Genomic DNA, 15,639 nt, shown 5'->3' on the forward strand with positions numbered 1-15,639 from the left:
TACCAGTGAATGTATTCCTTAAGGGGGAAGGTGATTCTCAGAAGTACCTTAATTTATAGAACTTTTTGTAACTTCTGTTGTAAATTATGTTCAGACATAACTTTAACATTGTATATATGGATATAAGACATATCAGTCGAAAGTTGATACATTTTTGGCGGTGTTGGATTTAGGGAGGGGTAGAAATATAGATGTTAGCAAATCTTGGGGAATTTTGAAAATTTTGTATATATTAGTGAAGATTTTTGCAAGGACATGTAAGTTGTCTTCTTCTAAAAGCTTTAAAATTTCACTGTGTATGAAAACCCACCAATGTCTTTTAATTGTATCTCTTTATAGTGCATTCAACACATATTTACATAATACCCATCCTTTTCTGACAAATGGAAGCGAAACAGTCTGAAAGAAAACTTACAGAAAAGTTCGCTTTACAATTTTCAAAATATTATTCATTTTTTATGACACTATAAGTAGATTATAAAATAGAAATATTTTAATGTAAATCTAAAATATTCCATTATGTACGTTATAATAACCCTTTTGTGATTGCTTATAATCTTTTTGTTCTTTGTACACTGTAACTTTATATTGTAACTGTGTTAATGACCATAGTGTCAAGACACATTAAACCCAAATAGAAAAAATTCCCAAAGCAATCTATTTAATTTTTTTCGGATCAATATTTACTAAATGAATCTTACCTATATTCTGCTCCCCATCCTTTGACAAATGACATTCTTATCGTACACATTCTTGTTAACTGATAAACTGCCTCAAATCCCTGACTAACTGATTGTGATAACAACGCCGCAAATTCCTGATTATTGAAAATTTTTAAATTGCATCCTAAAAATAAAACCATACAATAGTACTTAAATTGTTTTCTTGTGACATGTTCAAATGAAATACTGTATTTATTTGGGATTAAACCACAAATTGATTGTAATTAAAATTGCATTTTACATTTGTTTTTGACGTTTCGTTTAATTGTTCAATTAATAAACAACAACAGGTTATAACAACTCCTTATGTCAAAATAATTATTTTGAAAACGATTTCCGGAGTGGAAATCGAAACGTCAAAAACAAACCTAAAATGTAATTTTCATTATAATAAATTGTGGTTAAATCCCATATATACAATATTTACCCATATAATGGTAAACATTTAATTTTTTTTAATAAACATCCCATTTAATTTGCAATCTGTAAATTTTACAATAGGCAAATGTTAATGACAGTAACAAAACATTTAGGAAAACTCTCCAGTGACAGTTTCCTTTTGCTTATCTAAGGTTGGGTTTGGGAAAGTTAACTACTACACAAACTAATCTACACTATGGAAGACTATGGAAGAGTACTAAGGCTTCAAAAACTGACAGACACATCACATGGAAGATGCCTTCTTAACTTTCGCTGGGCAGGACGTCTCATCAGCCAATGCGTTGGGGTGATTTTCTATGCATTCATCATACTTCTGGAAGAAGTAGGATATTTTTTCTTTGACATATTTCAATTTAAGATCACGAGCAATAACACCGTTAGTTACGTACCATGGACCGTTTACGATAATCCCAAGTACTTGGAACTGGAAGCTTTGTAATATTTCGATATTTGAGTGGGATGCTGTCCCCCATAATTGAATTCCGTAGTTCCATATCGGATTTAGGACGACTTTGTATATTAGCAATTTATAACTATTTATTACCTAATATCCAGTACAATTTGCTACGTTTTAAGCCCAGTTGGTTTCTCTTGGCAAATATATGTATCCTTTCAAGTTAATCGTCGGTCCAGACGGATTCCCAGATATTTTGCATCTTCTTTTTGTTGCAAGAACTGACCATTTAATGCCACAGTTGGACAGGCACCTCTTCGGGTATAGGTGACATGGATACATTTAATTTCATTTGCTTTAATTCTCCAGGTTTTTAGCCAAGAGGAAATAAAATCCAAGTGAGTCGAAGATTTGAGAAGCAATGACAGGATCTTTTTGAGATGCTATAATTGCGGTATCATCTGCATATGTTTATATTTTTGCGGAAGATAAGCTGTGTAAATGATATAAAGGATCGAACCAATTACACTCCTCTGAGACACGACAGACTTTATTAGGTGTAAAGTTGTGGTTGTGTCTTGAGACCTTACTTAAAAGTGTCTATTTTGAAGACAGGATTTGAGAATAAAGAAAATATTGTTTGGTAAGTTTTTTCAGATTTTGTATAATTGTCCATCGTGCCAAACTTTGTCTAAACTTGGGCGATATTTACAAAGGAATTGGAATTATAATTATGAGACGCCATAAAGATGTTGCCAAGTGTAGTAAACAGTTGCTCATATTTTTCGCTAGTTATCGAGTGCTTTGGTGGGCTATATATTGCAGAAACTGTCAGTGAACCATGACAGTCCTCTATGCTTTGTAATCTTGAAAATAACATTTAATTTGTACCAAAATAAATAACAATACATAAATTTTTATAAATTAAAAACAATAAATAATTCGCTTGAAGTATATATGTCAAAAAATATAAGTGGCGGATTTTTTCTGAATAGCAATGCTTGAGCTCATATATACTTCTTTGAATGTATGATGCAGTTTACCTGATATAGCAATGTAAACTCAACTGTACTTTACATATATGAGAAATTAACATTGATAGTGTTAGCTTTCTCCTATACTTACGTTCGTATTCATAGTCCGACTCCAGCGCGTCGCTGGCTGTTCACCACCATATCTATGTTTCATAGTCGACCTACAGCCTGGTTGACGCAAGCGTAAAGCATCTCTCTCCGAACAGTCGCTGGCATGTCGTTGGGTACGCGCCAGTCGCTTTCACAGTCATCTCACACTCGAATGACGCATGCCCTGTTTAGAGATTTTCGAAGGTTCGCCAGAGAAGGTATATGCATGCTCTGGCGATTCGCCCGTCAATTTTAAATACGTTTGCGATGGACGATTTACATCAATATGTAGTTAACCGAGAAATAAATGAACAAAACGATATATTACAAGTACCCAGAAGATATATAAGGGACATGCAAAATCCATTACACTTTTATAATGATAATGAATTTCGAAAAAGGTATAGATTTCGAAAACAAACAGTTATTGAAATAATGTTGCCAGTAATAAATGATGAAATGATGAAAATTAATCGACGTGGATTACCGTTTCCACCCATTTTATGTCTTTTAGTTGCCTTGAGATTTTATGCTACTGGAAATTTTCAGGTAGGATAAATTAAAGAATATATTTTCAGAACATGATATATGTATATATATATATATATATATATATATATATATATATATATATATATAATGGTAGATCGTAGTATAGTTAATTTTAACTTAATTTTTAGATTGTAACTGGAGATCTTAGAGGATTTTCACAACCCAAGGTTTCGAGATGCATTTTTAAAATTTCCCGCCTACTTGCTCAGCTATTACCTACATATATAAAATTTCCTGAAGGTCTCGAAAACCAGAGAAAGAACCAAAGGCTGTTTTACGATATTGCCAATTTTCCCAAAGTAACAGGGTGTATAGAGTGTACCCACATACCAATAAAAAGTCCTGGAGGGAATATGGCCGAGGTATATAGAAACAGGAAAAAATATTTTTCAATAAACGTCCAAGTAGTGGGTGGACCCAATTTAGAAATTTTCGATGTTGTAGCTCGTTGGCCTGGAAGAGAACATGATTCGATGATCTTCAATAATAGTTCAGTGAAACACCGTTTCGAGAATGGCAGTTTAACAGGATTTCTTCTTGGAGATAGTGGCTATGCATGTTTACCGTATTTAATGACGCCTCTTTTAAATCCTGGAATTGAACAAGAAGTAAGGTATTACAGATCTCATATTAGAACGAGAAATACCGTTGAGAGATTGTTTGGATTGTGGAAAAAAAGATTTTGTTGTTTGAGTCGGGGTTTAAATAATAAATTGGAAAGAGTTCCAGAAATAATTGTGGCATGTGCAGTTCTTCACAATATTCGGATCAAAGTGAATGATGTAAATGATGAACAAGATAATGTGGAAGAAGAACTAGATGATAATGAACCTCACATACCGAATCAAGCTCAAAATATTGGACAGATTGTACGAAGAAGACTTATTGAACAACATTTTAATTGATTTCAATTTTATATTACACCGTTTGGCGCTCTTTCACTTAGCTGTGTTGAAGTAATTAATAAATAAATACAATTCTCCCTTTCTAAAATTCCAAATTTTCCTGCTCAATACTACTTAAAATTCCATACAAACCTATCACTTTTTCCATTATAATATCAATAAATAAAAAACAAATCAAGAAAAACAAATGTATGTACGAGTAATTATAACATATCAATGTGTATAAAATAGAAAATCAAATTAGAAATTGTTAGTGGGACATCAGCTAACAATTAAAAGGTCTTTAGAAAATAAAATTTTTATTTAAACTAATATACTGAATGCAATCTATCTGTTGGTTGAATGGTATTTGCGAAAACAATATCCTATGCATAGTCCAGGTTTTTTTTTGTCACAATCAGCACACTCGTAAATTGTGTTTTTTCAAATTTTATCCATGCAACATATTCTACATCGTTTTTTGTCACGTACTGGTTATATTTCAATATTGATAATGGTCTGACAACATTCCATCCTCTCTTGGTTGTGTGTTCAGTCAAAGTATTGGCAAATTCAGAAGATCCTTTTTCCCTCCTCGTAGATTCGCCACTGACTACTCAACGCTTAGCTACTCTTCATACAATTTGTATTATCTTGTAAAAAAAACCAAGCATTTGCAAGAAAATTGCACTTTCATATAAAAAAGTTATTTATCTCGTACTTTTTTATGCAAGGCGCAATATTTAATTACTTAATATTATTATTAATATTAAAAAACAATATTAAAAGCTTTAATACTATTACCCATATTAAAAACTTTAATATATTATACATTGTAATATTAATATGAATGAGTAGAAACGATTACATTTAAATTTGGCAAATTGTAACTCCAGTCGACTAGTTCACAAGTACGATTGCTGTAGATCCTTGTCATCAAATACGTCTATGTTTTCATATCGAGTAGTAAGTAACCGATCGCCCACTAGCGGTTCTCCGAAGATTGACTATGAAACAGGGGATGAAATCTCGATGGAGTGTTCGCTAACTGAAGAACCGCCGGCGACTCTTCCTGGCGACGCACTATGAATACCAGTGTTAGTGTTACACTCTGTTGATGATTAAATAGATGACTTTGTTCTTTGAATTTAATGGACTGTATTAAGCTAGTTTTCGCTGTTTATACAATAATCTGCTGTTTCTGGCTTGAATTGTAACCGACTGCAAATTCACTGTGTAGACACAACCAAAATTCACTGAACTATGTGATGCTTTATTTGAATTGTTCTTCACTCTGTCATATCAACACCCTTACTGACTAAAATACATGTTTAGACCATAGCTTAACTAGCAGACATGCGCTGCCCGGCTCATAGTAGAGTCCCTCATTTAATTACAATTAGTAAGAAAATTAAATTAAATCTTATGTACATAATTGATACTCAACATAGTCGTTTAAAAAATGTAAATATATTACCTGGTGGTATTTTACAAACTGTAGCAGGATGCCAACCATATCTTTGATTACAATTTGGAGATTGTACAAAAATACTGGAATCACTCAAACATTCAGCAAACACTTCTCCACCTATAAAAATATTTATAATTATGTAACACAATAAATTTAACTCATTTTAATTTTATTAATTTTATTTACTTTCATTGTTTCTTATATGCAAAAAATATGTTACTAAATTATATCTTGATCTATTGAAATACATGTGGATATTACTAGGTAAAACCTTAAATCTTATTATAATAGAAACAATATGAATAGAGATGGAAATACTGTAGGCACTAGCAGATTTCAAATTACGACACAGACCGCTCAGTTGATTGAGAACCGCTGAACTGTTTATTCGAATAGTTTCATTGCAGAAGCGATTCTCGACAATGACAAGTTTTGTGTAACAACTCAATTTTTATTAATAGTGATCTTGAATTTTGTATGCCTTATAGACCAGACCTGCATGCCATTATAACATTATATAAAGAAATATGTAAAATTTACTATTGATTCTTAGAAATAACGGACATGCCGTATTAATACTCCCACCATATCAGCCAGATTTAAATCCGATAAAACTTGTTGGGCAACACTAAACAATTATGTCTTAACAAGAAACATCTATTTCACTTTTAATTCTATTCAAAAATTGTCGGATGAGTTCTTTGACATATTTTCCGTAGAAGAGTGGAAAAAATTGTAGACAAAGTGAAAATTATTGAGGATGATTTCATTACAAACGAACCATTACTTGATGCTGCACAAAATCATGAGTTATTAATTCAGGTCAAGATTCTGATAGCGATGAGAGAAGATATATTCTCCGGCAAAGGCACTGATGACAACGCTGAGGATTTGATTTAATTCCAAATTCTATTTTTTATTATAAGTCAGACCTTTTTATAATCTATATTATTGTGTACGGCAGACGAAGGGAATTACAGTTCTCAGGCAAATGTAATTAGTTTCAAATCATCACAATACATTTATTTTATCATTAAATAACATTGTTAAATAATTATTCGAAATTTACAAATTTTAAATATTTAAATGCAACTCGTTATACAGTCATTATTTTGCAAAACAATAATTCATGTAAACAACATTTCCGCACATACAAAAAGAAATCAGTCAATGCAACTCTCTAATTTCAGCTACATACGAATTCTACATCCCTCCTCTGGTTTGCGCGCAGCTCACATCTATTGCTATCCTGGATGCTATACAAGCTATACCAGAGCGATGCATCGCACCGAGACAGTGAAAAACAATTCTCAACCAATCGATCGAATTTCCTTAAAAATTAAGCTATAAAACAAAAATTGGTGCTAGTGGTTCTTAAAAATTTTAATTCTTATTGCATAAAGTAATATCAATATTACCAAAAATAGTATTGTTTGGGCGAAAATATCAAATAGAATGTAAAAAGTTTGTTATAAAAATTAAGATGAGAAACAATAAAAACAGAAACATCACACTTTTGTATAGTTAGTAAAAGTTGAATTTTTTTTGGTAAGATAAAACCGTTAACAATATGAAACAAGTATGTGCCAATTCTGAGTAAAGCGAGGTTATTATGATTATAACTATTGTCATACCACTATCCTATAAATAATAAACAGATATTGCAAATAAAATCACTTACCTATATAATACAGTCTTACTCCCTTTCCTATATGCCGTCTAGTTTGTTCTACTACTGTATTACGATTTACGTTTGACAGCAAGCCCAAACAAAATCTGCAAATAAAAGTTATTATATGAAAGGGGAGAAAATTTTTATCGGTGCGCAAATTATTTTTCTATGCGATTTTTATTTTGCACGCAAAGTTATGGATTGAAATCGAATCGATAGTTTGTTCCACAACTAAATATGCATCTAAAAATATCAAAAATAAATCGGAAGTCAACAAAAATTTTCACCGGAAGTGAAAAATGTTTATGACGAAAGTGAACCAAGACATGTTTTTAGAAGAAATTTTGCACACTGATCACGAATCCGTTGTCAAAATAAGTGTGCTTATCGACGCCTGTGAGTTACACACTGTGAGGTGTTCTAGAAGGATGTATATTGTCACTTCTTACATATACATGTTATATAACATGTACTCAGAGGCAATTTTCTAAGAATCCCTAGAATACACGGAAGCAGGAGTACTATGAAATGGCGAATGAGTAAACAATATCAGATATGTCGAAGACAAGGATTACAGCTTTTAATGAACAAAGTAGCCGAAATTAGTAAGAAGTATGACCTAGAAGTTGACATAAAAAAAAACAGAAGTCATTATAATTAGCTAGTAAGAATTCGAGAAGTACAATTTACCATCAATGAGAAAATAGTAAAACAAGTATCAATATACACTAATTTGGATTAGGATTAGAGTATTAAATGAACAGTGGGAACATTCCCAGGAATTAAAATTAAGAATTTAAACAGTCAGAGTCGCTTTTTCGTCCAAATGTCCAATTATTTAAAATACATTTTTAAATTTGAAATTGAAACTCAGAATGCTATGATGCTACATATTCTCCAAATTGTTATATGGAGTACAGTCTTGGACCTTGACTGACAGAATAATAAAGAGGCTGGAAACATTTGAGATGTGAACTTATATAAGAATTCTTAAAATTTCATGCATGGACAAAATAGCAAACATAGAAGTATTACAAAAACTTATTAAAGAAAGAGAAATAATTTACATAGAAAATTGGAATATTTGGATCACATAAAGACATTTCATTGTGAAGAAAAAGTTCTTCCTGCCGATGGCCAGTAAAATTTCATCCCAAATTATAAGAGCTGCTATTTCATGTATGTATAACTATAGCGAACCAGCTTTCGAACGAAAATGACGCAATAAAAAGGTTATGACATTTCATTTTCTGATTTTGTTGCCCAGTACTTGGATTATTGAATAAATAAAAAAAATACCTTTCAGAATTGCTGGGATCTGTGAAACCATCTACAGTTATTGAAGGTTGACTTGCATGAAAGGTCTCTCCTACCCTTGTATTCAGTTCGTAGTAACTGATACTGCACCAGAAAGCTGGTTCACAGTAAAGCACTGGTTGAGCATCAACTGGAGGACTAGGGGTGATTCTTGACATACCTGAAACAAATATCTATTGTTTAGGATATTTACGTTAACTACATGAGTTGTTGAATTAAGACTTTTAAATTAGCATTTTTATTATGTATGAAATAAATAAATTATACTTACTCATGTTGTCATTTGGATCAATAGGATCTCCGTCTTCTGACATATATCCAGGAGGGGGTGTTTCTGTCGGAGGAACTACACTGTGAGGTGATTCCATATTTGTTGGAGTAGGACATATGCCTACAGTATCCATGTAAGTGGTGGGGTGCTGCAGGTGCAATCTAACAAATAAATCAAGAGTTAGATTCTTCCTTTAATTATTAGATAATAAATATAGGCGAACAACAGCTACCTCTAAAGTAACTAACCACAAACATTAACTGTTTGGTGAAAATATAACAATAAATAAATATTTAATATTACTTACCCTACTAACGTATTAGTATTGTGGTGAGGAAAAGAAGTATTCTCTGGAACCGAAGTGCTCAGATCCTCAAGAGAATGGGGAAATAAATTATTTTCATCACCTAATGTATGACGAGGTACTAAAATTGCAGGTAATGCTGAAAATAAATACTATTAGTCATAAAAATAAGAGAAAAGAGATGATTTTAAAATTGAAATACAATAGAGACTAGACTTGAAGTTAATGTAATGTTTATGATTCTCTTTTCCATAAAATATGCAAAGGTGAATGTTATCTTGTCACTAGAGATGTGTAGTTCACCATCGAAATAGTTCAAATGAACGATTCTTTTAACTGAACTAATTAAACTAGTTCATTAATTTTCATGGAACTAGTTCAATGCGAACGATTTGCATTATAAATTGTGTCTCAACTTCTAAAGAAGAAAATAATGAATGAATGAGATCATATATTTATTATTTTGTGAATGGGATGGACTGACTAGTTTAAAAAAAGAAATGCCGATTAGCCCCAGATAACAGATAATATTTCTTATGAATGTGAGAATAACATAAACAGTCTTATCTTAATGTCATAATGGTTCGGATCTTATGCCCATGCATTGGCTTGGATGTTGCCATGCTGTGTTGTTTCTCGTATTGTAATTTTGAAATAAAAATTTTTAGTTGTGGTTAAAATGATTGATGCATTTACATAAAATATAATTTTATGTAAAAGTGAAAATGAAAATGTGTTATTTAATGTTCCTAGAAAATTCACTGATTTTTTTTTGTAAAGGTTCTTTTAGAAATAACCTAATTATAGATACCTATGAGTTTAAATATACGTAAATATAAAAATAAATCATATGTGAACCATATTTATATTTAAAACGGGTAATAAAAAACAAATCTTAAATTTCGGTCCTACAAATAGTTCTTTCGCGAACTAGTTCACTGAACTAGTTCATTTTTGTGAAATAGTTCTCTTGAACTAGTTCGTCTAAAAGAACTAATAAGCACACCTCTACTTGTCACAACTAAGCACATCTAGAAGCACAAACTACACAAATTATCAGATGCTACAGCATCTTAACAGAACTAAATGAACATTGTGCAAAAACCATTATTAAAAGTTACCCTTAAGAGGATTACCTATAAAGTACTGTATAATGTAGATATTCCTGACTAGTAGATACATATGAGTTCAATTTGCCATTTGATTGAAAGTAATTTATTAAAAACGTAAAACAAAGATAATGGAGAAGAATATAACGATAGGTACAACTACATAAGAATTTTCCCAGAACTTTGATCCAGTCAGGTATTTAAAAGTTCTTTAAGTAGTACGGTTTCTATGACAAAGAACTACACATTTCCTTTATTGAATTAGGTGATGGTTCTTAATTGATAACAATTACGAGTCAACTACTTACAAACATTTATAATAACTTTTTTGATATTGCCAAGAAAAAAATCATTTTTCATACTTGAAAAGTTAGCATTTTTATGCACACATGCAAATCTGGCTTTTTCAATTAAAAATAAAAAGATATAATTAAAAATAAAGGATATGTCACTCACTGGTAAACTTTCACATTTTTTTTGTTAATATTAAATATTCTATGCGGTTTTTTTTTGAATTTGTCTTTATGCTGTTTAATTAAAATGCATTATCCATTAAAACTTAAAGTTTATACTGGACTTTTGTTGTTGTTCTTTAAAATTGAATTTTCTTTACCAATATAAAGTTGGGCCAACTTATATGGGAAGGGGCTCGTATAATATATGTGTATCAGTCACAACTTTTACAAGTTTAATTTCTACTTTATTTTTAAATTTTGTTAACTTATATGGTACTGCACTTTTCCCAAAACATACACACCCACTTGCCTATGTTGACCTCTTTGTTTTGCTCATATATGTGTACTTGGGGTACTACTATATGGGGATACAACAATGGAAGATTGGTGAAGGTGGAGAGAGTTATAGAGTCAAGAAATAAAAAGAAAAGATATTATGTGTACATGTACTTAAATTTTAAATCATTTATTATCATTTTATGTTCAAAACATAACTTTAATATTTTTACACATTTTCAGCTTACTGGTACCTAATTTTTTAAATTGCCTATACTATTGAATCAACACCTCTAGCACTGGTGCGTTTGTTCCATATGTATTTAATACATTCCTCTGTGATATTTACATTTACAGATGTGTGCTAACACCATCTCAATCCATACACAATAACCTCTTCCCTTTTTTTTTCAAATCCAGTCCACATATACACTGCCACAATTTTTTCCATACACACATACTGGTTACAATTATTAATACTAGTCTATCTTAGAATTTTATTTTCAGACTATACTTTTACCATACCATCCAGACACCCCTTTTTTTCTATCTGAACCTTCATATGTTGATGATACAGATGTACTTGTATTTCACATAGAGATGTACATTAACACTATTACACCCTCCCTGCACTCATTTACAATTCGCTTAAATAGGCAACCATACATACCTTACATATTATCTATTTGAATCTTGTTTGCAATACCATCTATCTTCTATACCATCAAAATTACACAAACCAAATACACAACTCATATGTATCAGTGTAATAAAATTTAATAATTTTACACGATAATTTAATTGATCACATGAGGTCATTGCACTTGTGGAAGATTTATCTTATCATTAATTTATCAACTAGACTATTCTTTTTAATAATAGAACTGTATTGCAAAATTAACTTTAATTTACACTCCAATAAACATTAATTGCATTTAAACTTAAAAAGGGATAATTCCACTCATTTTAAAAACAGTTCAATGCACAACGTGAAACAGTTATACTCAAAGAATAAAATACTGTAAACAAGTTGAGACTTGCTGCCGGCTCCAATTACCTTAAATATTTTATGTGATCTAAACATCAGTAATGTTTAGCTCAAATCGCATGGAAAAGTTGTGAAAAGTTGCTTAATAAAATAAAAAAAAATAGATATTCTTCGTCAGTTTACTGTTATACACAGTTATTTGTCCATACTGTAAAATTTGAAGATTTTATCATATTTCACAATGTTTTACCAATAACACCCAACTCCTAGAAACGATTATTTATGTGTGGAATCATCATCCTCAAATGCAGGAGACAGTCCAGTCTTGCATTAATAGCATGCCTTGCAGAATTAAAGCTTTGATAGCGGCTAAAGGTGGGTCAACTAAATACTGACTATTACTAACATTAATTTCACTATTCTGTAAAACTTAAACTTCTGCTTTTCTAAATGAATGTTGTTTTATTTCTGTCAAATAAATAGGTAATTGGTTGTATAATATAAAAATAAGAAAAATCAATTTAAAATAATAAAACGGTACAATATCACTAGGTTAATTTTACATGAAATCTTGCAGTGTGTCTAATAATTTAGCCAGGGACTGAAAATATAAATTTGGTTAATTTAATATGAAATAACATTGGTTATTATTAACTTCTTTTATAATCTAAATTTTTAGATGTAATTTGATTAAGTTAGGTTAGGTTTTATTTTGATATTAAAAAATTAAAATTCAATATATTTACCCCACAAAAATCAATAGCAACTCATATGTAGTATACTCTTATTAAAATTTAAATTCAATATATTTACTCTGCAAAAAAAACAAATGTATATGGGGCAACATTAAACCTATGTGGAATATTTTATATTATTCACAAACCTGCTGGATTTTTTTTCAAATGAAAGAATTCAGGCCATTTTACAATATTGTATATTTTTGTATAATTGACCAGGGAAAAACAATTGGTATCTACAATTGGTTTATACATTTTATATAACTAAGGCTATTTCGTATTTTGATAACATTATTCTCTTCCTAATTTTCAATTTCCTACTTTTTATAAATTTTTTTTTTATTTTTTTAACATTTGTACACTTTCGTATGTTTTTGTAATAAAAAACAGTCAAATTTTGCATTTTGTTCATTTTTCTGACTAAGTCCAAAAAATTCACATTTTTAGCGACCCTTATTCATTTAAACAAATAATGATACAGCTAGTGACAAGGACAACAGGAGAAGAAATATTATAAGAATTTAGTGTAGTTGGTATATAAATTGTTCTTTTTAAAAATCTACAAAGCCCGCTAAGTATATAAAGGTAACAAATCATGTATAAGCAAATCCAAATAAGTCTTACCCGGTGTCTCAATTCTTGTGTAATGGTATGGATTAACACAAACCTCCTCCTTTTTTAAAGCATACCCATATTCACAATGATCTAAAGACCTTAGCTCATGGTGTGACTGAAGTTCAGGCCACCTCCATAAACGACAATAAATAACATGAGGTAATCCCTTACGCTGTTGCTGCAGGTTCCCTATCTCTGCATTGGGACGGACCCTAAAAAATGAATAACCAATAAATTATACTATAAAATACTATGTTTCTGTTTCAAAAGATTTGAACTCACAATAATTAGATATACACTATATCCAGCTCTCAAGGTAGATAAAATGATAGATAATATATTGGCAAATATTTTGTTTCAAGTTTTGGTATTTCAACTGATTTTTAATTATTTTTGACATTTGATCAGTGCTAAATATCATATAAGTATCAAAAATAATTTCATAAGCAATAGGAGAAGAAGATAATGTATTACACAATGCTGGAGTAACTGATACCTACTGATTATATTGAAGACTATTGAACAACAGTTAAATAAACTACAAACATAAAAAAAATATTATGGAAAAGTGGATTTACAGTAATATAAAAATCTAGTGAAGTGATAATGAATCTAAAAATATGAAAATTCAATTGGGGAACATAATATGGGGAAACTTGAAAGGGAGCTAAAATTCCATATCATAGCAGGGAATATCCTATTAACAATAAAAACACTTGACAGCTACATATTTTTCCCAATCACTTTAAATAATATAAGTAATTTGCCTAAAATTAAATTTTATTTGTCCTTAATTGTTTCCAAGGCTAATAGAGTCATAAATATTTAATTTTGTATATATTATGTCTAAAACAATATTTTAAATTATTATATAGAACTATTATTAATCTCAAATGAAATTAATAAAACAGAGACTAATTATTAATTAATTCGCATTAGCAAAACAACAAAAACCATTTCAATTTCAAGGAAGTGGTGCAAGTTTAGATCAAGGTCCAGGACATTTGGCAGACATTTAGGGTAGGTCACAAGCCAGACATAGTGAGGTGAGGGGGAAGCAAATCCATAATATGTAATGATGAGAACAATCGAATGATTTCCGCTATCGAATGTCCGTTCAGTGAACTACAGCAATGATCGATGATTTGTTTTGGAATGTTTTTCATATGAAAAAATAACATTTTCAAAGTGAACTGGAATAAACCAGACGTTCGAATTGATTATTTTTCAATCGGCATGCCTAATGCACCGTCATAACTCGCAGCAGCCAATAAACAAGAATAGATTGTTCTCAATTTCATTTATCGCTATAGTGAAAATTATTGTTTGCTTTCAATTTTAAAATAATTTAAAAGTTTAAATAAGTATAAATTATTGGAACAGTTAGTAAATGTCAAATTATTCGATAGTTTTTATCGAAATATTCGATAGTATCTATTCGATGGTTTCTATTACTAAATAATATGACCTTAAACTTTATTTAGCAACTAAAAGAAAAACATTTGAAGTAGGCTCACCTGGGTATAGTTACACACTTAGTATTGGGATTTTGAGACGAAATAGCGCGTTCTAACTCTTCCAATGCACCTGATTTTTTTAATTTTTTCACCAAACTTTTTACTGCTTTCTCACACCATTTGTCATCGGCGTCTGTGCCTTTTTTCCAGCCTAACAGTCGTTTAACCACCGGTGGTGTAAAAGAAGGTAACATTCCGTTCATCACAAAACTTCATTAAAACTGAACTTGATTAATACACAAAAAATCTTTTAATAATTCAAAAATATTTATAAAATTCTATTGCTCATCAATGAGCGATTGCCATATTGTTTTTTGACAGATGAACGTCGGTAATTTGGGCATCGTTCAATGCTGCCACGTTTAAATGCTAAAAATATGAACAGTCCATCCAAACAAAGAATGATTTTCATTTACATTCAAAAAATAAAACTTGCTTGAATTTACTTAAATGCAAATATTGATGATATTAACAGTATATTACCTAATCTCAATATAATAAAACCAATTTTATTAGTTACAAAAAACAATTGTTTACAGTGGAACTGGGCCAATATCTATTATAAAAGAATATAAAAATGTTGAAAAGGAAAAGGATCTGAAACTGTTTTCTTGTGACAAGTTTTAGATCAAATTGGTATTACCACACCACCCACCGCCTAAACATTTACAGATTAACATCATTCATAATTTCATTTTAGAATTTTTAAAAACTATTTGAGGATTGGAAATGGAAACGTCAAAACAAATGTAAAATTAATTCTCATAACAATCAATTGTTATGAGAATTA

The 15,639-nt window shown here is 30.4% G+C and overlaps 1 protein-coding gene across 3 annotated transcripts in view; it reads right to left on the bottom strand.

Moving 5' to 3' along the window:
• Positions 1-15,176, bottom strand: part of Smox (Smad on X protein) — a 31,288-nt gene extending 16,112 nt beyond the window's left edge. For all 3 annotated transcript variants that reach the window (XR_011950105.1, XR_011950104.1, XM_072523734.1), the window contains exons 1-8: positions 14,850-15,176; positions 13,342-13,544; positions 9,156-9,291; positions 8,849-9,009; positions 8,560-8,737; positions 7,270-7,364; positions 5,595-5,705; positions 702-846 (exon numbers count right to left, since the gene is read on the bottom strand). Coding sequence is in view for 1 of the 3 variants with exons in the window: in XM_072523734.1 (XP_072379835.1) it covers positions 702-846; positions 5,595-5,705; positions 7,270-7,364; positions 8,560-8,737; positions 8,849-9,009; positions 9,156-9,291; positions 13,342-13,544; positions 14,850-15,052 (1,232 nt within the window). In the remaining 2 variants the exon portion in view is untranslated. The remainder of the gene's footprint in view (positions 1-701; positions 847-5,594; positions 5,706-7,269; positions 7,365-8,559; positions 8,738-8,848; positions 9,010-9,155; positions 9,292-13,341; positions 13,545-14,849) is intronic.
• Between the last annotated feature and the right edge of the window lie 463 nt (positions 15,177-15,639).

This window comes from Diabrotica undecimpunctata, chromosome 2, assembly GCF_040954645.1.
Source record: "Diabrotica undecimpunctata isolate CICGRU chromosome 2, icDiaUnde3, whole genome shotgun sequence".
Taxonomy (NCBI): domain Eukaryota; kingdom Metazoa; phylum Arthropoda; class Insecta; order Coleoptera; family Chrysomelidae; genus Diabrotica; species Diabrotica undecimpunctata.